Source organism: Aricia agestis, chromosome 5, assembly GCF_905147365.1.
Source record: "Aricia agestis chromosome 5, ilAriAges1.1, whole genome shotgun sequence".
NCBI classification, from domain to species: domain Eukaryota; kingdom Metazoa; phylum Arthropoda; class Insecta; order Lepidoptera; family Lycaenidae; genus Aricia; species Aricia agestis.
In genome coordinates, this window is record NC_056410.1 from 3056830 (window position 1) to 3080146 (window position 23317).

The 23317-nt window shown below is 38.5% G+C and overlaps 1 protein-coding gene across 2 annotated transcripts; it reads left to right on the forward strand.

The window, feature by feature from the left end:
- Positions 1-8140: 8140 nt before the first annotated feature.
- On the forward strand, positions 8141-20118 carry LOC121727007 (lachesin). Of its 2 annotated transcripts, XM_042114674.1 has the most exons (10): positions 8142-8268; positions 9024-9142; positions 9352-9474; positions 9718-9874; positions 12591-12690; positions 15537-15693; positions 16440-16546; positions 17496-17635; positions 18642-18768; positions 19739-20118. In XM_042114674.1, exons 1-10 carry the CDS (start codon positions 8226-8228, stop codon positions 19758-19760), a joined length of 1095 nt encoding a protein of 364 aa, XP_041970608.1. In that variant the 5' UTR covers positions 8142-8225; the 3' UTR covers positions 19761-20118. The 2 variants fall into 2 exon arrangements, with proteins under 2 accessions (XP_041970609.1, XP_041970608.1); XM_042114675.1 differs by lacking the exon at positions 18642-18768 and having other exon boundaries at positions 8141-8268.
- The last annotated feature ends 3199 nt before the right edge of the window (positions 20119-23317 follow it).

Sequence of the window (23317 nt, forward strand, 5' to 3'; positions counted from 1 at the left end):
TTTTAGTTGACATTCAACTATTTATTCATCTTCTTCACTATCTAAAATATCAGGGTCAGTATTACGTACATTGTTCTATGAAAAACGTACAAAAACTATGAAAAACGTCGGGTACTAAGGAGAGTAAAGAAATCAGATCATCTTTCTTTTATTTTGATATCGGTAAGGGCTGTACACCGATATAACAGGAATAGTATCAGGTATGGCAGACACTCGACTTTTCAAGTTAAATTCGTAAAAATTACATTCCGTGTCCAATGTGTCTTTGTAGGAGATTACGCCAAATTCAGAATCATAGCGCAACCACTTTTTATCGAGCCATTTAAATTGTCGCCCTTCTACATCTTTGTTTCTTAATACTAAAGTACCCTTTAACAATGAAGAAAAATCCAAAAAGTCGGAACTTCGCATTTCGACAACTTCAAATTTTTTACTGCTCGATCTGATGAGTTGAATCCAATCATACGGGTGATAAATCTGCAAATCCGTTTTCTTCTTTTTTTCAATGATGCTATGATCCGTGTCCACATCCAAGTGGCTATGGCCCGGAACCGTGAACTTGTGGTCTATGACATCTATGTCTAATTTCTGCAAAGTCCAATTAAAAATTGAACTGACATGAGAATTTCGGTTTTGACCGCCACAAGTATCAGAATAAAATATTACATGTTTTGTATTCTCAGGTACGTATGTTTGAAGATGTTTGAAAAGACATGATGCTATTTGATTAGCTATGGTTTCATACCATATGCAACACACAGCTTTGCCAGTTTTGTTGTCATGAACAGTCAGGTTGAACGTCCACAACTGGCGTTTGTAGAAAGCTACAGAAGAGCTGAGGGCTGGAGTGGGTAAACACTATTGTAAGTCAAATGCACTTGCACAGTATTGTCACTTTTATTTACTTGAGTATCACATTTTTTAATTTCGTATGCGTGATCTGCGGCAGTCTTGTAATGTTCATGTTGAGTAAGCAGCAGCAGAATCAACTGCTGCTTCAGGGAGTTCGAAATGTGGATCCAGAACAGAATCATCACCTGAGAAATCCATTTCTCGATTAATAAACATGACACCAGTGTGGCCTGATGATGTGGAAGGCAATGGTTCTTCTTCTGCTATTGTGGGTGTAGATTGCTGTTCATTTCGAACTGAACTTCATTTCGAACTGGACTTTCGTTCACTTCAACTACAATGAAAGACTGATTTAAATCAAACATGGCAAACTTACCTTCAACATTTGTTTCTCCTCATCACCATCTCAACTAATTTCTTTCCTCGCTGACAATCCATAGTAATTGGGAATATTTTTAAATAATATGTCATACTCCACAACTGTTCTGTTAACAAATCAGAGCAAAAGTAACTCGACTAGTGTGACCCAAATCACAACAGTTACCACTTCTGTTTTTTGTAAGCAATAAATAATAATTTGAGCACCTACCCTCGAATAAAAAATCGAGATAACACGACGCACTTGACGTTCCTAATAACATAAGTCACTTTTTGTGCCCGTGAAGTCCGTGAGCTTCAAGTGTTCCTTTTAACATAACTCAACTTATGTTTTTTTTTTTATATATATATATATATATATATATATATATATATATATATATATATATATATATATATATATATATATATATTTATATGTATATATATATAATTGGAATCTCGGAATCGGCTCCAACGATTTTCATGAAATTTAGTATACATATAGGGGGTTTGGGGGCGATAAATCGATCTAGCTAGGAATCATTTTCAGAAAATGTCTTTTTATTCGTGTTTTATCGATAGTCGATAAACTGAAAAATATGACTCTTCCTGACATCTATTGGCGAATAATAATACTATTTTGTTGGCAACTAATTTACATCAGTACATCGGCAGACTAAAGCACATAAGTCATATTCGCTTGTTCGGGCTTGAACCTAAGTGGCGTCCTTTTTCAACCTCTTGAATCGCATTAATCTTTCGGCGTTATAAAAAAAACATAAGTTGAGTTATGTTAAAAGGAACACTTGAAGCTCACGGACTTCACGGGCACAAAAAGTGACTTATGTTATTAGGAACGTCAAGTGCGTCGTGTTATCTCGATTTTTTATTCGAGGGTAGGTGCTCAAATTATTATTTATTGCTTACAAAAAACAGAAGTGGTAACTGTTGTGATTTGGGTCACACTAGTCGAGTTACTTTTGCTCTGATTTGTTAACAGAACAGTTGTGGAGTATGACATATTATTTAAAAATATTCCCAATTACTATGGATTGTCAGCGAGGAAAGAAATTAGTTGAGATGGTGATGAGGAGAAACAAATGTTGAAGGTAAGTTTGCCATGTTTGATTTAAATCAGTCTTTCATTGTAGTTGAAGTGAACGAAAGTCCAGTTCGAAATGAAGTTCAGTTCGAAATGAACAGCAATCTACACCCACAATAGCAGAAGAAGAACCATTGCCTTCCACATCATCAGGCCACACTGGTGTCATGTTTATTAATCGAGAAATGGATTTCTCAGGTGATGATTCTGTTCTGGATCCACATTTCGAACTCCCTGAAGCAGCAGTTGATTCTGCTGCTGCTTACTCAACATGAACATTACAAGACTGCCGCAGATCACGCATACGAAATTAAAAAATGTGATACTCAAGTAAATAAAAGTGACAATACTGTGCAAGTGCATTTGACTTACAATAGTGTTTACCCACTCCAGCCCTCAGCTCTTCTGTAGCTTTCTACAAACGCCAGTTGTGGACGTTCAACCTGACTGTCCATGACAACAAAACTGGCAAAGCTGTGTGTTGCATATGGTATGAAACCATAGCTAATCAAATAGCATCATGTCTTTTCAAACATCTTCAAACATACGTACCTGAGAATACAAAACATGTAATATTTTATTCTGATACTTGTGGCGGTCAAAACCGAAATTCTCATGTCAGTTCAATTTTTAATTGGACTTTGCAGAAATTAGACATAGATGTCATAGACCACAAGTTCACGGTTCCGGGCCATAGCCACTTGGATGTGGACACGGATCATAGCATCATTGAAAAAAAGAAGAAAACGGATTTGCAGATTTATCACCCGCATGATTGGATTCAACTCATCAGATCGAGCAGTAAAAAATTTGAAGTTGTCGAAATGCGAAGTTCCGACTTTTTGGATTTTTCTTCATTGTTAAAGGGTACTTTAGTATTAAGAAACAAAGATGTAGAAGGGCGACAATTTAAATGGCTCGATAAAAAGTGGTTGCGCTATGATTCTGAATTTGGCGTAATCTCCTACAAAGACACATTGGACACGGAATGTAATTTTTACGAATTTAACTTGAAAAGTCGAGTGTCTGCCATACCTGATACTATTCCTGTTATATCGGTGTACAGCCCTTACCGATATCAAAATAAAAGAAAGATGATCTGATTTCTTTACTCTCCTTAGTACCCGACGTTTTTCATAGTTTTTGTACGTTTTTCATAGAACAATGTACGTAATACTGACCCTGATATTTTAGATAGTGAAGAAGATGAATAAATAGTTGAATGTCAACTAAAACATAGTTTATAATATTAAATTTACTGTTCTCATACACCTAAGTCACAAGTACCTTCTATGTACACAGTGTTCTTTCTAACATAAGTCACTAAAATCGCTTTTTATTATATTTTTATCAAATTGTATTTACGTGCATGTTAGTATTCATTAAAAACATCTCAATATTCCAATAAAGTTGATTTTATAGTTTAACGCTTTTTTTTTTATACAGTTTTTAGTTGTTCCTGAAAAGTTTCACTTTTTGACTTATGTTTTTTAGTCTGCCAGCCCTAGAATTGTTCTAACGACCAGCAGATGGCGTTATTAAGTAACACGAAGTCAAGTGTTTGCTATACCGAGCAAAGCTCAGTCATCCAGGTACTATCTTATATCTTTAAACGAGCAATTCTTGTATATATAAAACCTAACAAATAATAAATAATGCTTTTATTATTATATATATATATATATATATACAGTGTGTAACAAAAATAAGTGATAATACTTTAGGGTGTATACGTGTTCCTTGTAGAGAGTTCAATGTGAAAGTATCAGCGCTGAAAGATGAATTTTTTTTTTCACTTTTGTATGGGCAAGGGCCCAAGCGTCACGAATTTCCCTATACAAAAGTGAAAAAAATTTTTGGTCTTTCAGCGCTGCTACTTTCACAGTGAACTCTCTACAAGGAACACGTATACACCCTAGAGTATTATCACTTATTTTTGTTACACCCTGTATATATAAGCACTAATGGCAGACGCTTTAAGGAAACATAGAACATTTGGATGTTGTAAAATATATATTTATTAAAATAAAGGATTGATAACTCCTTCCATGTCTTCAGTAACTCTTACAAAATAAAACTATTATAATTATTCACTGACAAATCAATTAAAAAATATATTATTGGTCTTTTTGTAAACTTAGTCATAACGACCAATAGATGACATCACAGAAAACGAACATCACTAATAGTAGACACCAATATGAACTAATAGTTGACATAGAACATTACATTACATTTAACATTTTTCCTATTATTAGGTCTTTATTTGCCGTTTTTCAAAAGATTTCATTTACTACATCATAGCAGAGTAGACAGAATTATAGAGTTTGCCGACTTACGGCCATTCCCAATATTTGATCTATCTCTGGTTTTGCCTTACTAGAGATAGGAATAGCTCACATTAGACATTGGAGACATATATTTTATGTCAATTGTGAGCTATTCCTATCTCTAGTAGGGCGATGTTGAAATTTTTAAATTTGACGTATTATGACGAAAATCTTCGCTAGGGTTGTTAACTTGTTACCTACGAATTTAAAACTATTACATATTCGCTGGACGTGTTCCTCTTTGGTCGTACCTATAGTTGTTTGTATTTTGGCACATGCGATTAAAATTGTCAGAATCCAATTTTGAAATCTTTATTTTTAATATTTAAAAATAAATTAGGTATATCAGCAAGCGCGAGGCACATTCCGTTTATAATCCTAGTGAAACCCGACGAATTTGACAGATATTGAAACCTGTCCGTTTCTTTGTAGTCGAACTACTGGTAGTTATGTCTATTGTGATCATAGTAACTACATGCATATGAAATACTAGCTGTTGCCCGTGACTTCGTCCGCGTGGACTTCAGTTTATAGCTCGCGATGTCAACAAAATCGGTGTCAAAAGCTTTTATAAAAAAACCCTGGTACCCCTTAAATCAATACAGCTGTGCAGTGTGCACACAATAAGTACTTCATTTTTTTTTATATTAAACTTTATATTTTATGCCAAATTTTAAAGCTTATTTAGCCCCCCAATTACACAACTTTACCCATAAACTATTTATCATTGATAGGTTTAGCCCTAATTTCACCAACGTCTGTTAGTGTTAACAGCTTGTTAAAATGTCCTGTCTTCTCTTTCATTCATATGAAAAACGAAACAGCTAACGTGATACTAATTCGAGCATTAACTTTAACAGTCGTTGGTGAAATTTGGTCTTAAGGTTACGTCACTTCCTGCACAGATAAAGTACTGAGTTATTTAATACCGTAGAATAGATATAACAATCGAAAAAAATCGAGACTTAAATGTAAGATGATACCACCTCTTATAGAAAGACTTTTAAGCAAGCGTCAGCGCGATATAGAAGACGCACGGCGCCATCTATTATGAATTTTTTGAACAAATTTACGACCCTTACAACCCTTTTTTCCAGTAAAAAAGTAGCCTATGCCCTTTCTCAGGCTTTAGACTATCTGTATACAAAATTTCATTACAATCGGTTCGGTAGTTTTGGCGTTTGGCGTGAAAGCGAGACTGACAGACAGACAGATATACTTTCGCATTTATAATATTATGTGCACACTGCACGCACTGCACAAAACACGAATAAAAAGACATTTTCTGAAAATGATTCCTAGCTAGATCGATTTATCGCCCCCAAACCCCCTATATGTAGCCGATTCCGAGATTCCAATTATATATATATATATATATATATATATATATATATATATATATATATATATATATATAGCCAAATTATGGCTTTGTAGATAGATTCCAATTATATATATATATATATATATATATATATATATATATATATATAGCCAAATTATGGCTTTGTAGATAGGCCCTACAAAGCTAGGTCTCTGAGCAAAACCGCGGTTAGACAGACGAACAGACAGATGGACCGACAGACCGAAACTATATGCCCGGGCGTGCACTAGCGGCCAAGCCGCGGTGGCTAGTCCGCGGCGGCCATCGAGATAGATACCTTAGTATGAAACCGCCATAGACCACGTGCACCTGGCCGCACGCTGTCAAGAGGCCACATCATACTTTCGATGGCCGCCGCGGCCTGGCCGCTAGTGCGCGCCCGGGCTAAGGGTTCCTAGTTGACTACGGAACTCTAAAAAGTAGGAAAGCACAAATCTCGCGAAAAAAGTCGAAAGTTGGGCTGCGTGTGATATTGTGTGCGTCTACATGAACAGAGGGTGTCGCGTCGAACTGGACCAAAAAATAACGGCAAAAATATAATACATAACGTTATTTTCATACCTCTAATGTTACCCACAGACTTGTATGAAAATGGCAACGATACATACCGCAAAATAACGTTATATTTACCGGTTAATACACCGGTATACCAATATTCATTATATTTTTTTTCGTTATGTTATTAGATATCGTTAAAAATTCCGTTATCTGCCAAATAATAATATCATTATGAAAATAACGGTACGTAACGCTATTTTTTCTGGTATTCGAAATTTCGATAACGTTATGAAGCCCTGCTTGTAATTGTAACACGCCATATGTTTTTTAAATAAATGACTTGGCAACACCACGAAGTGACGCTGACTGCGCTGAGTGCTGACGCTTGAGATTTGACAAGTAAATTGACAACCGAGCAGTGATGCCAGATTGGGGGGAATCCCCCCAAATTTGGGGGTTTTTTTAGGTGATGGGGGGAAAATTGGGGGGAACAATTTTTTGGGGGGATTGTTGGAGGAAAAAATCTGGGAACAGACGGCGAAATCTAAGTCCTATGGGCCCGTTTTTACCCTTTGGTACTTTTTGGTTTACTTACGGAACCATAAAAATGATCAAGGAGCTTCTATAATTTTCTATAAAGATTGGACGCTATTGCAGAAATAGTGTACATTCATCGTATCCATTTGTGAAATTCCCATTCATAATGAACAAAATTTTTCTTTTATAATTTGTGGGGGGATTTTTCTTGAAATCCCGAATTTTGGGGGGATTTCGGGGAACACTTGGGGAGAAACCGAGATGGCCGTCTGGCAACACTGCAACCGAGTTCCGACCAGCGTTGCCAGAATGTTACTTTTGTAACATTTTACGTTACTTTTGACCCTTGCATGTTACATTCATGTGACATGACTACAGATGTTACTTTTACGTTACTTTTGGTAATTGAAAAAAAAAAAGATATTTGAAACCAAAAATGCGAAAACGAAACCATAACGAAACGCACTAAGTTTTATTGAGTTTTGTCGTTACAGCTGACAAAGCTTTAAATCAACGTGGCGAAAAAAGGAACTAATGCTGCCATCATACAAAAACGCCCCCGCCCACGTTCATAAAATTAAAGCCTTGTCGCACCTTAGTTTAAAGTTTTAATGACGGTCCTATTGGTAGACTTCGAGCTAAACAAAATAAAATGCCTTCGTAAAAATAAAATATAATCGGCCAAGTGTGAGTCTGACTCGCTCATAAAGGGTTCCATACCGTGATAGAGCAAAAATAGGTCAAAAATTGTGTTTTTTTTTTGCATTAGAGCTTATTTTATTATCATGTAGAAATATCAAGTGCCTACCTATTATTGATATCCAGCAAAAAATGCCAAGAAATCAAGTTTGTTGTATAGTACCCTTTGGGTACGGAACCCTAAAAATAAATAACTTCATCTCCATATGTATAGTATTTTTCGTGCATTCTGGATCCTACCCCCCCCCCCCCCCCGCCATTTAAAATATTAAATAATACGAAATGTTACTTTTCCCCACAAAATGTTACTTTTTGCATGACATTAAGTAACTTTGGAACATACAGCACTGGCAACACTGGTTCCGACACTTCGAAATTCGATTTCATTCAAACAATACAATTCAATTTGAAAAAAGGTGTGGTGTCTACTGACTGACTCGTGTGTACTGTGGAATAATACAAAATGATACAATATTTAATTCCGTTTCTGATATTATGTTCGCGAGGTAAGTAGCTTTAACAATAGATAAATCCTTATAATTTACACAACAATATTTGCTGTTCTATAAGTAATGTTTACGTCCTAACGACTCCCGAGACAAACGCCGAAATATTGGCACACCCGAAATACTGTATATTATTTACTCAAAACACAAAAAAAAATTATATTTTACAACTCACTTTCATGTGAAAGTTATGGATTTGATTTTCCCATCGAAGCGGTCATTTGACCGCTACGACCAAAATATTTTGCTTTTCTGTCTGTAACTGTATGAAACAGGATTATGTATGAGATATCGCAGACACAATAGATTTTATTAGTTATACAGCAGCCGGCTGCCGCTTGGGGATTGTTGGGTTAAATAATCAATTGCCTGTGGATATGAAAGGTTAATCTATAGTCATATTTCAAAGAGAAAACATACCTATTTTGTTTGTTTGTATTGTATAGTATCAAAGGACTGGTCTGATTTTGATATTTTATGAAGCAGACCATGAAGACGAACAGGCAATTTCATTTATAGCTATCTATGTATATTGCATGTCTGGCTACTTATATTAATCCTTCACTCGTGGATTTTTGGAAATCTATTGTTATTCTATTGTGTCCCGCTCACCAGTGACTGGTAAGCTTATGGGGCTTGATGGGTACTTAATACTTTAGTATTTTTAGAAAAAAGCTCTTAGACTACTACTACTATGTTGTTTTTTTCCAATTAAAATTTGTGCTAAGGAACCTTATAATTTTTGTGTATTGCAGCCAATGGGCAGAGAACTCCGACTATCTCCCACATCACTCAGGAGCAGATCCGGGACATTGGTGGGCAGGTGGACCTTGACTGCTCCGTGCACTACGCCAGTGACTATCCTGTTGTGTGGGTAAGTGATAGTTGTTCTTACAACAGGTTTTAAGACTGCTATATTATGCACATATTATTTAATTTATAGAACAAGTCATACTTCTCATCTCTCATCTTCATTTTTACTTGTCTCATTTTTGCATAAAAACCCTTAAAATTTGTGAGAAAAGAAAAGTTTTACCAAATAGATTCTATTTTAAATGACCTTTTTGTATGATTTTTTTCCAGCTGAAATATGACCGCCTCAAAACAACAGAATCCGTGCCTCTGTCCATGAACTCTGGACTGATCATCAGGGACTCCAGATTCTCCCTGCGATTTGATGTAGCTTCGGCGACATACACACTATCGGTAAGTTTCTGGTTAGGCTGGCATAAATAGTCAGTACTTAAGATGAGACCCGGTCTCAAGACGCGGCTCGGCTCTGTGATTGGTCCAAATTTTGATAGCCAACCAATCACAGAGCCTGAACCGCGTCTTGAGACCGAGATGCATCTTGAGTTATCTTGAGTACTGACTATATGGGAGTGGCATTTTTTCATGATGATAATGAAGTTTTGCTTAACAATTGCTGTAAATTATTTTGGTTTGTAGATCAAAGACATTCAAGAGACGGATGCTGGATGGTACCAGTGCCAGGTGATACTGACTGTGAACAACAAGATCACCGCGGAGGTGGAGCTGCAAGTTCGACGACCACCAATCATCTCCGATAACTCCACTCGCTCCATTGTGGCTAGTGAAGGAGAAAGTAAGTAAAATGTCTATTGTTTATTTTTAAAAAAAGTTGAGGAAAATTTTTGAGGAATGTATCATACAATGTTTTATTTCTTTCCTGGTTACTAGATGGCGCCTGCAACTCCGTTGCGCCAAAATTAGTTTTGGCGCAACGGCGCGGGAACTGAACATTTTTCCGGTATTAAAAGTATCCTATGTCCTTTCCCGGGACTTATAAAAATAAATAAAATAAAAATAGCCTTTATTTTCTACCACAATTTACAAGCATGATTAATTATTAACAATTATAAAGTATATTCATTTTAAGTAGTAGTCGCCTCTTCGGCGTAGGCCTCTCCTAAATCCTTCCAGCAGTTTCTATCCTGTGTCATCCTCATCCATAGGGGTCCGCATCTCTCTTTAAATATATCTCTCCATCTTTTTTTTTGGTCTTCCTTTTTTCCTTTTCCTGTCTCTCGGTACCCACTCTGTTAAACGTTTCGTTTATCTATTACCTGTATGTCTGCATATGTGTCCTGCCCAGTGCCACTTAAGTAATCTTGTTCTTTTTCTCGCGTCTATTACCTTTGTTGTCTTTCTAATGTTTGTATTATTTACCTTGTCCGATAATTTGAGGCCGAGCATGCTTCTTTCCATTTTCCTCTGACAGATGGCTATGCTTTCCTCGTCTTCCTTTCTTAGGGACCACATCTGACAACCATATGTAAGGCATGGCAGTATTGCAACTTCAAAAACTTTTTTCTTTATTGCTATATTCATATTTTTATTTTTCATGATTTCCTTTAGTGACCAGTATTTCTTCCAGCTTAAAGTAATTCTCTTTTTTATATCCTTTTCCGTGTTGTCTTCAAAAGATACTAGCTGCTCTAAGTAAACATATTCTGATACATATTCTATTTTTTCATTATCTACTATTATTTCAAATGGTTCCCCGTTGCTCAGAATTTTGGTTTTGGATTTATTCATTGACAATCCTTTCTTTTGACTTTCTGTTGCTAGTTCGGTTATCATACTTTTCAATTCTGTAGGGTTTTCTGCAAAAATTAAAATTACAAGCGTAAGTGGCTCAGCAGTTCTCCGTCAATCCTTATTCCTTTCTTATCCCAATCTAGTTCTCTAAAGATGGATTCGAGGACAGTAGAGAAAATTTTTGGGGACAGGGGGTCCCCTTGTCTCACCCCCTTTTGAATTGAGAATTCTTCTCCTTCACATTCAAGTCTTATCTTGGATTTACACTTTTTGTAAATACTTTTAATAATGTTGACGTATTTTTCTTCGACTCCTTGCTGTATAAGTGTTGTCCATATAGCTTCTAAACATAGATAATCAAAAGCTTTCCCGGGACTTAGGCCTGTATAAATAGTCAGTACTCAAGATGCATCTCGGTCTCAAGACACGGTTCAGGCTCTGTGATTGGTTGGCCGTCAAAATTTGGACCAATCATAGATCCGAATCGCGTCTTGAGACCGGGTCTCATCTTAAGTACTGACTATTTATACCGGCCTTAAAGTATCTCCATACCTCAGCAAAATCGCTTTAACAGTGTGTATATGAAGAGGAAACAGACACACTTTCGCATATTTTATAATATTAGTATGGATATGGATGCAAACTAACTAGAACAGGATAAGTGAATCGATTATTATAGAAATTATAAAAGCCAGTGAGATTTTTCGCGAGATTTTATTAAACCCCTCCCCCACCACCCAATCTCACGTGAGATTTTTCAAATTCTTACGTAAACGCGTTGCCCGTCGGATTGTTTGACAGTCTGTAGGTAGATATATAACATCAAAGTATGAATGAAAATATTATTATAAGTACATAATCAAGGATAATCTTTAACCCAGACCGGCCCAAGTTCTAAGTATGCCCGAAACTCGATACTTGTGGTTAGCCGAAGACCTTGTAATATGACAAGAATATATTATTAGAATAGTTATTGGCAAATTACTGTATTAATGAATAAATTAAACTCTATACTACAAAATGTTATATCATGAGACTTATCTCATAAGTTCATAACATAATTTGTCGTCGTCACAATCATTAATAGTTGAGTCATAGAATTGTGCAATCTAGACTCTAGAATCTAGATTCTAGATCAGCGGTCGGCAACAGGCGGACCGCGGTCCGTTTGCGAATGCGAAAGGTCGAAATTCGGACCGCGAAATATTGTAGTGTATTTTATACCAAGTATCAATGAAAACATAGATAAGGTATACCTTTATTACTTGAAACAATATTTTTAAGCTACATAGGACAAGTTTATTTTGTTCTGGACCTCGTTAAAATTTTCCTACAGTATCCGGAACCCACCCAAAATACTTGGCGACCCCTGTTCTAGATGAATGCGTGAAAAGAAATTTCTTACGAACATTTGACTACAGGAGAAAAAAGTAGCCTTTTTTAATCTAGATTTGTCAAGTCTAAACTATTTCCATACATAATAATTCATGAAGTTGTTTGGTTTTTCTTGTGACGATGACAAATATCCGCCTATCCTCACAAACCTTAAAAAAGGTTTAATTATTACGTTTTCGGCGACTTTGTACCTATAAAATAGAATCTTGCCAGATCTGTATACAGTATATCGTTCATGATAAAAACTGGCCTATGTTCTTAATCGTTGATCACTATCTGTATCTTTCACCAAAACCGATCAGCAGTTGAATTTTTCTTTTTTATAATTTTATTAAAATGTGTCATAATAAAACATGTTTTTCTAGGTGCTCAAATGGAGTGCTACGCCGGCGGTTTCCCCCCACCGAAGATCTCGTGGCGTCGCGAGAACAACGCCATCTTGCCCACAGGAGGGTCCATCTATCGGTAATGACAATGTATTGTTTATGTTGCATTGTTGTTGTTTACAGCTTGTCTTATCGCTACAAACACAATGTATGATAACGAAGCTAAGTTATTATTATTATTTTAAGTTGTTAATTTAATATAATTAATTGTAATTGGTGCTTTCTCTTGAGTTATCTGCCTATATCACAAAAGTTCTAGCATGTATCTACGATACTGAAAATATGATAACATTGTGGCGGTACCCACAATTCGCCTAACATTCCTGCATCGCGCTATCGAAGTTTCGGAGAACGGCAAGATATATACAACGTCTGAAATGACGTCAGTGGGCTTCGGCCTGACCGAGCATGCTATCTCTCTCGGTCGGAAGATCTTCCTTTTCGGCCGCCACGAACAACGTTAAATTGGTGACACCGACGTGATTTTTCATTACCACCTTCACCGTGTGTTTTACTCTGAGCTCTACCCAAGTCCGCTACATCTGGTAACCCCGACGCTGAAGAAATCGCTGCAGGAGAAAACTATGGCCGAACAAGGAGCAAGCACTCAGCCACAGATGAAGATCACTTCTGAAGTCCCTGAGGGTCTCGTCAGTGACATCAGCGCAGTCTCTGTGCAATCCAGAATGCTGCCATTTTGGAGACAACATCCGCGCGCCTGGTTTCTACATTTTGAAGCCGTCGTCGACCCCCTGAAGACGTCCGACGACCAAAAATATCGTTACCTGCTCCAACAACTGCAGCAAACCGATCTAGAGCACATTACGGACATTCTCTACGATCCGACAGCCAGCAAGAAATATGAAAAGGTGAAGCAGCGTCTACTAGAGACATACGACACATCAGACGTAAAAAACTTCCAGAAACTCGTCAGCGGCCTAGAATTGGGAGACTTGAAGCCGTCGCAACTCATGCGAAAAATGAAGGAGCTCGCAAGCGGCATGATAACAGACGAAGGACTCCGGATCGAATGGATGAACCGCCTTCCCGCGCAAGTTCGCGTCATACTCTCCATCAACAAAGAGTCGTCGCTAGAAACTCTAGCGGCGATGGCGGACAAAATGGTGGAGTACGCAGAAGTTCCCAGCGTTGCTGCCGTCACAGCAACGTGCCCCGCACCAGCGCCGTCAACCTCGTCAGCTTCAGAACCTTCCTACATGGAGACTCTAGCGAGACAAATCGAGAAGCTCACGCTGGAAGTCGCCGAGTTACGTCGCGGACGGTCACACTATCGCAACCGTCGCCGCTCATTCTCAAGACCGCGATCACGCTCGCATTCAAGGCGGCGTGGTCCAAGGCCGGGACAGGAAGACTCTTGGGAATGTTATTACCACTACACTTTCGGAGATAGAGCTAAAAACTGCGTGTCCCCGTGTCGCCGCAGAAACAAGAAGAGTTCGGGAAACTAACTCGGACACCGACCGTGGCGGACGTCGGTGTCTCCCGCACTAGTCATCGCCTCTGTGTCTTCGATCGCGACACCCGAGAACGTTTCCTCGTGGACACAGGCGCCGACATCTCCGTGCTCGCCGCCACACAACTTAGAAAGAAGAAGCGCACCGAGGAGACATACAAATTGTACGCAGCGAACAACACGCCGATCAAAACCTACGGAGAAGAAACTATAAAGCTCAACCTTGGACTCCGTCGAAGTTTTCGATGGACGTTTGTAGTGGCCGACATCAAAACATCGATTCTGGGCGCCGATTTTCTACACCACTATAAACTACTCGTCGATCTTCACACGAAGAGACTTGTCGACAAAGTAACCGACTTATCCGTCAACGCCGTGAAAGTCGTTACCGATATCGAGTCCGTGCACGTCGTGAGCAGCGACCAAGCTTACCACGATATCCTCAAGTTGTTCCCGAACGTCCTCCGGCCAATGTCTCTGAAGCAGCCAAGCAAACACGATGTCGTTCATCATATTGAAACAACTGGGCCACCGCTTTTCGCTCGAGCACGACCTCTACCACCGGACAAATACAAGACCGCGCCAGCCAGCATATCGCCTCAACGGGTACATCGTCCACTAGCCGCAATGTACCGCGGCCTGGGCGACTCCGCATCGGCATCATCGGGCTTTCTCACTACACCGACTGGTCAGCAAGCAGAGCACATCTCTCCTGGTCAACACGTAGCATCGGCCCCGCACGGCAGCTTATCCGACTCACTGGATCCCGTGCAGCAGCTTATAGTTCCGACTCACTGGAACTCACTGGCACTGGCGACTCAAGCGACAAGATTTCAAGATTCGACCTCCGGTCTTCGGGGGGGAGTGATGTGGCGGTACCCACAATTCGCCTCACATTCCTGCATCGCGCTATCGAAGTTTCGGAGAACGGCAAGATATATACAACGTCTGAAATGACGTCAGTGGGCTTCGGCCTGACCGAGCATGCTATCTCTCTCGGTCGGAAGATCTTCCTTTTCGGCCGCCACGAACAACGTTAAAACATGCTTTGCTATTAATTATTCCACACGGGATTTACACGAGTCAATGGAAATTTTTAACTTGTGAAAAACATCGAGTATGTGCGGGCGCACAATGACCCAAGACTTCGGTCCAATTCTCATACATGAAATGTCGGATCGATTTTAAGATTACATGGAAGGTTATTCCTCTCGCGCGTATAGTGCGTTCATCGTGTTCACCCACGCAGTAACTTTTCAAATCTAAACTGGAATGGCATTGTGAATTAACTTGCCTCTATTTATCCCTAATATCCCTAATCTAGCTTGTCCCTATCGCCTTGTCCCTATCGACTTGTCCCAATCGACTTGTCCCTATCGACTTGTCCCTATCGACTTGTCTCTTTTTCCCTAGACATTTATTTTCGTGTAGTGACTAGCTTGTTCTTCCAGCGGCAACATCCTGAAGATCAACTCTGTGCACAAGGAGGACCGCGGCACGTACTACTGCGTGGCGGAGAACGGCGTGGGGAAGGGCGCGCGCCGCAACATCAACCTGGAAGTGGAGTTCGCGCCCGTCGTCACCGTGCCCAGACCTAGGCTCGGACAGGTACGGTGATAATAGTTGTAACTACAGTCTGCCAAGAAAGAGTGGACGCTGAAATAAATTTTCCAAAAATAGTCACGATCTAATGGTAGTTTTTGCGCCTTGTATTTTCAAAGAGAACGTTTGTACACTTTAAAAATTGACGCTCTGACACATTTTTTATTTGCAATAGTAAGGTTTTTGTACTTTTTGTGATTAAAAACTACTGTCATGATGTTTCATTGGGCTCGGTATATGTTTATTTTTCTCTATGATTGGGCTCCTGTCGCAAAAATAAAAAATACCGCGGGAACCGTACATTTCCTCGCAAAAAATTGACCAAGTCCTTTTCTATAATCTACTCTATGTCGGTGCCAAATTACACATAAATCTGGGCCTGTACCACGAAACGGTTTTGAGACTCAAACAATCGGACGGGAAAGCCGCGTCCTGCTCTAACAACGTCATTTCACGTTTGTTAGAGTAGGACGCGGCATTCTCGTCCGATTGTTTGAGTCTCAAAAACGTTTCGTGGTACGGGCCCTGATCCAGTTCGTGAGATTAGCGCATTCAAACAAAACTAAACCATTTAGCCATGCCTCCTTCACACGAACGTAAACGAGAAAGCAATAGACTGAAGTCCGTTAAATATTTGTCTACGAAACTACGAAAATAGTCTAGTAGCAATATGGGCCTAAAATGCCTGAAATAAACGGTATTAAAATCTACCTTTTTCGCTATCGTACTTGACCCAAACTTTGACGTTGTAGGCTCTGCAATACGACATGGACCTGGAGTGCCACGTGGAGGCGTACCCGCCGCCCGCCATCACCTGGCTCAAGGAGGAGGTGCAGCTCACCAACAACCAGCACTACAGGTGACCTATACATAACGTGACCATTATATATATTTTTTGTCAGAGCGGGACATCTACAGAATTCCCCCAATCTCTGAATAAAAATCACGTTTGTTGCATGGGAGTGCGTTACTTCCAGGCATTGCACAGGCATTTCAAACATAATAATACTTTTAAATTATTGTCGTTTGGTCTGTTTGCAATAGCGGGACAATTCCGACCTCGCGGGGGACAGCGGGACAGACTGCCTGAAAGCGGGACTGTCCCGCCCACAGCGGAGCGTATGGTCACGTTACCTATACACACTACAACCTAGCTAGGGACATCAAAGTCCTGTATGCCTACTATGAAACCATTTTGAGACTCAAACAATCGGACGTTAATGCCGGGTCCTGCTCTAACAACGTCATTTCACGTTTATTAGTGTAGGACGCAACATTCTCGTACGATTGTTTGAGTCTCAAAACCGTTTCGTGGTACGGGCCCTGACTCATAACGCGCAATTCCACTCGGACTCGGAGAATGTACCGCACCGTAAAAGCTAACCGCGCTTGGAAAACCAATGACCGAACAGTCAAGTTTCCGAATCCGAAACGGAAATCGTGAATCAACCAGAAGAATTTTCCATGTCAGTAGTCAGTTTCTTCCAAACTAAGTCGGCATTGCTTTATTTAATGTGCGCAAGCTTTACTTCTTTTTTTTTACTCTCATAAACTCAACGAAACGAATAACCGACATAACAGGCGACAAATTAAGCGCAGGAATCCTTTTTGAGATGCCAATCCCATGCATTGGATTATATTATTATCTTTCTTAGACAATCAGGTGGTCTGTCTGCATTAAATTCTAAATTTAAATCGAACCGACTTGTGTAATATAGAGCCAAGCTCTAACGGACAGTGCTTGTATGATGGTTGTCTATATTACTCTACCTCATAATATGAAAAACATTGGAATGTATAAATTGTAGGATCTCCCACTTCGCCACGGCCGACGAGTTCACCGACACGACTCTGCGTGTGATCACCATAGAGAAGAAACAGTACGGCACATTCAAGTGCAAGGCCCAGAACAAACTCGGCTCGGATGAGGGCACTGTTGAGCTATTCGGTGAGTGGCTGTCTAAAAAAAAATTTAGCAAGTCTCCGGCCGCATTAATATCCAACAGAATTTTTGACAGGAGATAACCTATTCAACAGGAATTTTGATTGGTTAATTTTTAGATGTTAGCCAAGTAAAAGTGCTGGCTAATAGATAGACTTTGGTAAATTTTTTTTAGAAACCGAGCATAAGACATAATTTATTATTGACTTAAGAAGTTAATAACAAAAAGTTTTAACGTAAAGTCTTTGCATATTCTGGTAAAGTCTTCATTTAATAAACGTTGAATATCTGAGTGTGGCCTCACAGATATTATATAGAGCTAATTAGTTTGTTCATTTCAAAGTTCAAACTGCTTTAAATTGAGTGCCTGAAATACAGAATGAGTTAGTATGATAATAATAATATAGTTATAACTTAAAATAATAGTTATAATATTAGGTAAAGCGTATTTTTTCATGACAATATGATAAAATAGTATACTAACCTAGTAGTTATAATAGATAATAATATTTTGTTACAAGGGTCCGAGACCTTTCTCGGCTTGTGACCCTTGTAACTTGTAATATTTTTATCTTTAACTATAAAAATAACAGTATAAAAAGAGAAACAAACTTATCTTAATAACTTTGCAAATTAAACACAAACAACAAGATAAGTTGAGGAAAAGTTCATAAACATGTTTTACCGATAGATGTCAATTGTTTATTGTAAAAGCCAAAAGCAATGTAAACAAAATATAAGTGTTATTTATAACAATATTTAAGAAAGTATTCGATCCCATAAAAATATTAAGTTTTACTATAAATACCTTATTTACAGTACTCATGTGCTGGACTCAGCTAGTTAAAAATTGAAATGTTTCGCATGTTTTTTTCTATTTTCTTATAATGCTGTGCTTTTGATTTTAGGTTTTAAATATTATTATGCCTGATATCTCAGCATGAGGTTTTTATTTGAAGTTTGTGTAGTTTGTTATTGTCTGTAGTGTGCTAACGTATGTGTACGCATGTAGAGACGATAATCCCGGTGTGCCCGCCGGCGTGCGGCACGGCGCGTTTCGGCGGCGCGCACGCACTGGCGGTGTCGCCGCTCACCGTGCTAGCGGCACTGGCGGTGTACACCGTGCACGTATACCGAAGGTACGTTTAAAAACCGGCCAATTGCGAGTTGGACTCGCCCATGAAGGGTTCCGCAGCAGCAATAAGGTTAATTTTTATGAAATTAAGATGAAATCAATAGTATAGCTCTTATAGTTTCGGAGAAAAGTGGCTGTGACATACGGACGGACGGACAGATGGACAGACAGACAGACATGACGAATCTATAAGGGTTCCGCTTTTGCCATTTGGCTTCGGAACCCTAAAAACGAGATAGCAATATGTGTGCGAACGAGCACCAATGATAGAATTTTTAGTTGTCCATCTAAAGGCTTAAAAATAAATAGCAATATAATAATTTCGCTATCACGCACGCTATAGTGGTGTCCCCGATCGAGGTGCTAGTGCACTGGCAGTGTACACCGTGCACGTATACCGAAGGTAAGTGAAGTTCCGGCTGTAGGAACGAAATAGCAATATGTGTGCGAGCGAGCAACAAGCAATAGATTTTTACTTGAACAACGACTGGCTTCAAAAAGTAGCAATATGTGTGAGACCAAGTGACAAGTAGCTAGGTCAATGGATTTTTACTTGAACGGAATTAGTAAGTAAAATTGCTTCAAAAGTAAAGTAAAAACCGTTTTTTTTATCTAGGCCTAATTTATTTTAAACGCAGGCTGTAAACATAGAATAGTTTGATATAGTTTTTTTTCTTTTGTTTTGTGAGCTTATTTTATGCACAAGGGCTATTAATGGCCATAGATATATATTTGTAGTCACAACCGTGGCAAGGAACTATATTATAGTCGTGTTTTGCATATCTTTTGAGTGTATTTGAAGTTTGTGTCTCGCCTCAAAATATCTTGAGACTCCTATGCCAAAAATATTTCTGAGTTCGCGGCTTCGTGGGCCGGGAACCTTTTGGGTCGGGGCCCATGCTATTTTGCCAGCCCTGCCACGCTGTTCCGCCACTGCATCATATTCATATTATAACATGTTACTGTGTTGCCAGAATCGCCAATCCCCGACATTAACTACCGCGGTCTGCAGCTGGACCCGAGCATCTATGGCGGCGCGCGGCGACTCCACATATCCTACCTGGCTGTATGCACGATCATGATGATACACTTTTAAAATGACATATCATTCCTTGCAATGAGGGTTTTTGATATTCTCTTTGCACCAAAGATGTGTTGCGAGGCTTGTGTTTTTAGGATCCAATAGCATCGCCGCGCTGAGTGATGTCATGGCAAACTCACGTCAATGAAGCAATTCTATTGGTTCTCAAAACACATTCCTCGCAAGCGCAACATATCTCTGATGGAAATGCAGCCTTAAGGTACGCTTATACGGGCAACTAAAATTGATCCACTCCAGTCAATTCTCGTCAACTTTGACGTCACGACTACATCAAGCAATTTTCGGCAACAAGCAGCAATAAGCAACAATATTGCGCAATACAGCGCCAGACAATTGAGCGATATGGCGCAACTTCATCAACTAGTTACTAGGCAATACTGTCATACACGAGCCCATCGGATATTCGTCAATTCGTATCGGCGACATTGAGCGATATGAAATATCTGTAGCCGCCGAAATAATTGCCGCAATTGGTCCATATTGCTCCACTAATTGCTCCAGATCGGTCCATTCGTGTCGCCGGGCAATTAATGCCGCAATTGTTGCCCGTGTAAGCGCTTTTTTTGGGTCTATCGTGTCAAAAAGGAATATTATCGTGACACATGGCAGCTATATCGTGACATATGACAGCAGTTTGACACTATAGACCCTTACCTAAGCTACATAGCGGCACCTGGTGGCAAATGGAATATCAAACATCCTCCTTCCCAAGAATTGCCAACAATATCAATGTTACCTTTTTTGTTTAGAGATTTCTTTTGCCATTGATAGAAGCGAATATGAAATCGAATGAATATAAAACCGAAAATAAAGCAGATACAATCCTGCAAGGATGATTGCGCGTGGCCGAAATTAGAATGCGATACGATAAGGCCGCCATGTTGTATAGGTAGTGTCACTTCAGAGAAAGCTTTTATTTCCTCAGTTACAGGAGGACGCCAAATTATGTATTAGCGGTATCATTTTTAATGCAAAAACATCCTTGCAGGTATGTATTTAAAGGTGACAAAACATAAGATTGACATCTGGTTGGATACATTCCATGATAATGTTTCACTTACCTCTGCATACCAAATGTTGTTAAAACCTTCTTTATTGTATCCAGATCTTATGTAAGTAAATTTTATTTTATGCTTTTTATAATGGCACTTAATCCAAATATACATCCTACTTATTTTATGTATAAGATTATCATATCATTTTATCAACAATATCACAATTTCACGATGGGTTAAGTAATAAAAACAAATAGTGTATGTGTTAGTGAACTTAAGAAAGGAAACAGACGGACTGATCTGACTAGGTTTAGTCGTAGGTTAAGCAAAAATGGCATCTAACATTTATTTGTAAAATCTAAATTAAGATTCAGCTCATTTTAGTACAAAAATAGTGTAGCGATGTGTTCTACATGGCCTCTTGAAATTTGACATGACATATAAATCATTAATACATATATTTTATTGGATAAAATATATAAAACAAATTCATAATAATATGACAAACGAAATAATAAGTTAGATTGTAAAACGTAGGCTAGGTGAGTTTTGAAAAGTAATGCCGCAAATATAAAACTTATCCTTACTGTAGTTTAAGCATAGGAATCTATAATAATTTTTTTACAAACAAATTAAATTTTGATACACCAAATTAATGTTATTATATTCCAATATACCTAATATTAGATTAGTCTAATTCCCGTTACTGTTTGTGACATAATGACTTAAAATCCTATCTATCCATGCTATCTCTCGCTAATACGCGATGCGACACATGTGTGAATGCGACAGAAAAATAACTGAAATATGATGACGTCACGAATAATAACGAGAATTTGACTTTATTTCTTTATAGTTGGATAAGACGGAAATAAGAATAATTTTTCTAAATGGGTTTGTCTACTTTATCAGGAAATAGAATTCTCAGGATAAACATTTTTCTAATAGATTTTAAGCTGCTAGTTATCCAAACTGATACAACCCCATAGATATAGAAATTATATTTTTATACCGCAGATTTAAAACGTTTCATAATATCGAGTGCACAAAACCTAAGACTGTATTGGTTTTTTTTATAATATTATTTAAAATATAACACAATACAGTTATAATATAAGACTTGCTCGCTTGCAATTTAATTATTATATTATGTCTGATATTATAAACTTGGTTATTAGCTCACTTCTTATGCAAGAGCATGTAACACTTTATGAGTGCCGTTTCAACGTTACAGCTTTATTCTTACTTGGTGTGAAGCGTCCAGAGATATTGTGCATTATTATTACTTATGGCCTAAGCTTGCCAGGCTAAAGAATTTATATTATTATTTGCATTTATAGCTATTTTATCATACTTAAAACTTTTTGCTATCGCTTAGTTATACTTAGTAATATTTTTGAGTGCACATGCACATTATATATACATTTTCTAGCATTTGTCGCATTTCTACAACCTATCAGTATAACTTGTGCCAATTTTGTAAATGTTAGTTTAATAAACTTTAGTATGTATGTAAATGTTTGCTGCGAATCTCACAAGAGGAGAGCTTGGTCTTAAGCCGGGTCCAGACGAGTGTAACGTGTAATGTAATTCACCGTGTAATGTAACACGAATTCTACGTGTGGACGGCACTACGAGCATTACATGTAACGCTCGGGGTTTATCCATCGGCTGTCGGTTTTCGCGCGAGTACAAAGGCTCGTTTGGAATATTCGCTTTGAGTTCGTGTGCCGTCCACACTGTTGACGCTAAATTACACGTAATCTTACGTTACACGTTACACTCGTCTTGACCCGGCTTTATAGTTTTCTATCATAATTACTCAACGATGTTGCCATTGTAAAAGGATATATTACTGCAAATTTTTTCACGCTAGAAACAGTACTAGCATTAACAGTAAACAAAAAGTTATGTTCGACGTTTGATAACGTCAATTTTCTGATATTACGTGTGCAATATGTCGAATTTTAGCCGGATTGTTTACTGTATGTCACTGACCTCCATTATACAAGTATGCTGGACTTATACCCACCTGTTTTTGTGCCTATTTGAAGCGGAATCAGCGCCCCCAATGCGGGGGAAGAGAACTAAATTTGACGTAAAAATGACGTTTGAAAGTCGCCATATTGGCGCTGATAGCAGTAGTGGGAGTACTTGGAACTAATACTAGTGATGACAATGGGGGTCAATAACTCCTAAACTGAAAATAACGATTAAGCGGCCAATTGCAATTTACGTCAGATTTAGTTCTCTTCCCCCGCATTGGGGGCGCTGATTCCGCTTCAAATAGGCACAAAAAATAGCTGTCATTTCAATGGGTCATAAGTCCAGCGTACTTGTATAATGGAGGTCAGTGACTGTATGTGCTATAGTAGCGCCCTCTGCTCCTTTGCGTAACATTCCCTATTGAATGATATTATATTAATTACGTCAACATTTCTTTGTCATTACTTTTA

Coding starts and splice junctions, on each gene's coding strand:
- LOC121727007 (XM_042114674.1), top strand. CDS start 8,226: ATGATACAATATTTAATTCCGTTTCTGATATTATGTTCGCGAG. Junction 9,475..9,717: donor CGGCGACATACACACTATCG/GTAAGTTTCTGG, acceptor TTTGGTTTGTAG/ATCAAAGACATTCAAGAGAC. Junction 17,636..18,641: donor GGGCACTGTTGAGCTATTCG/GTGAGTGGCTGT, acceptor GTACGCATGTAG/AGACGATAATCCCGGTGTGC.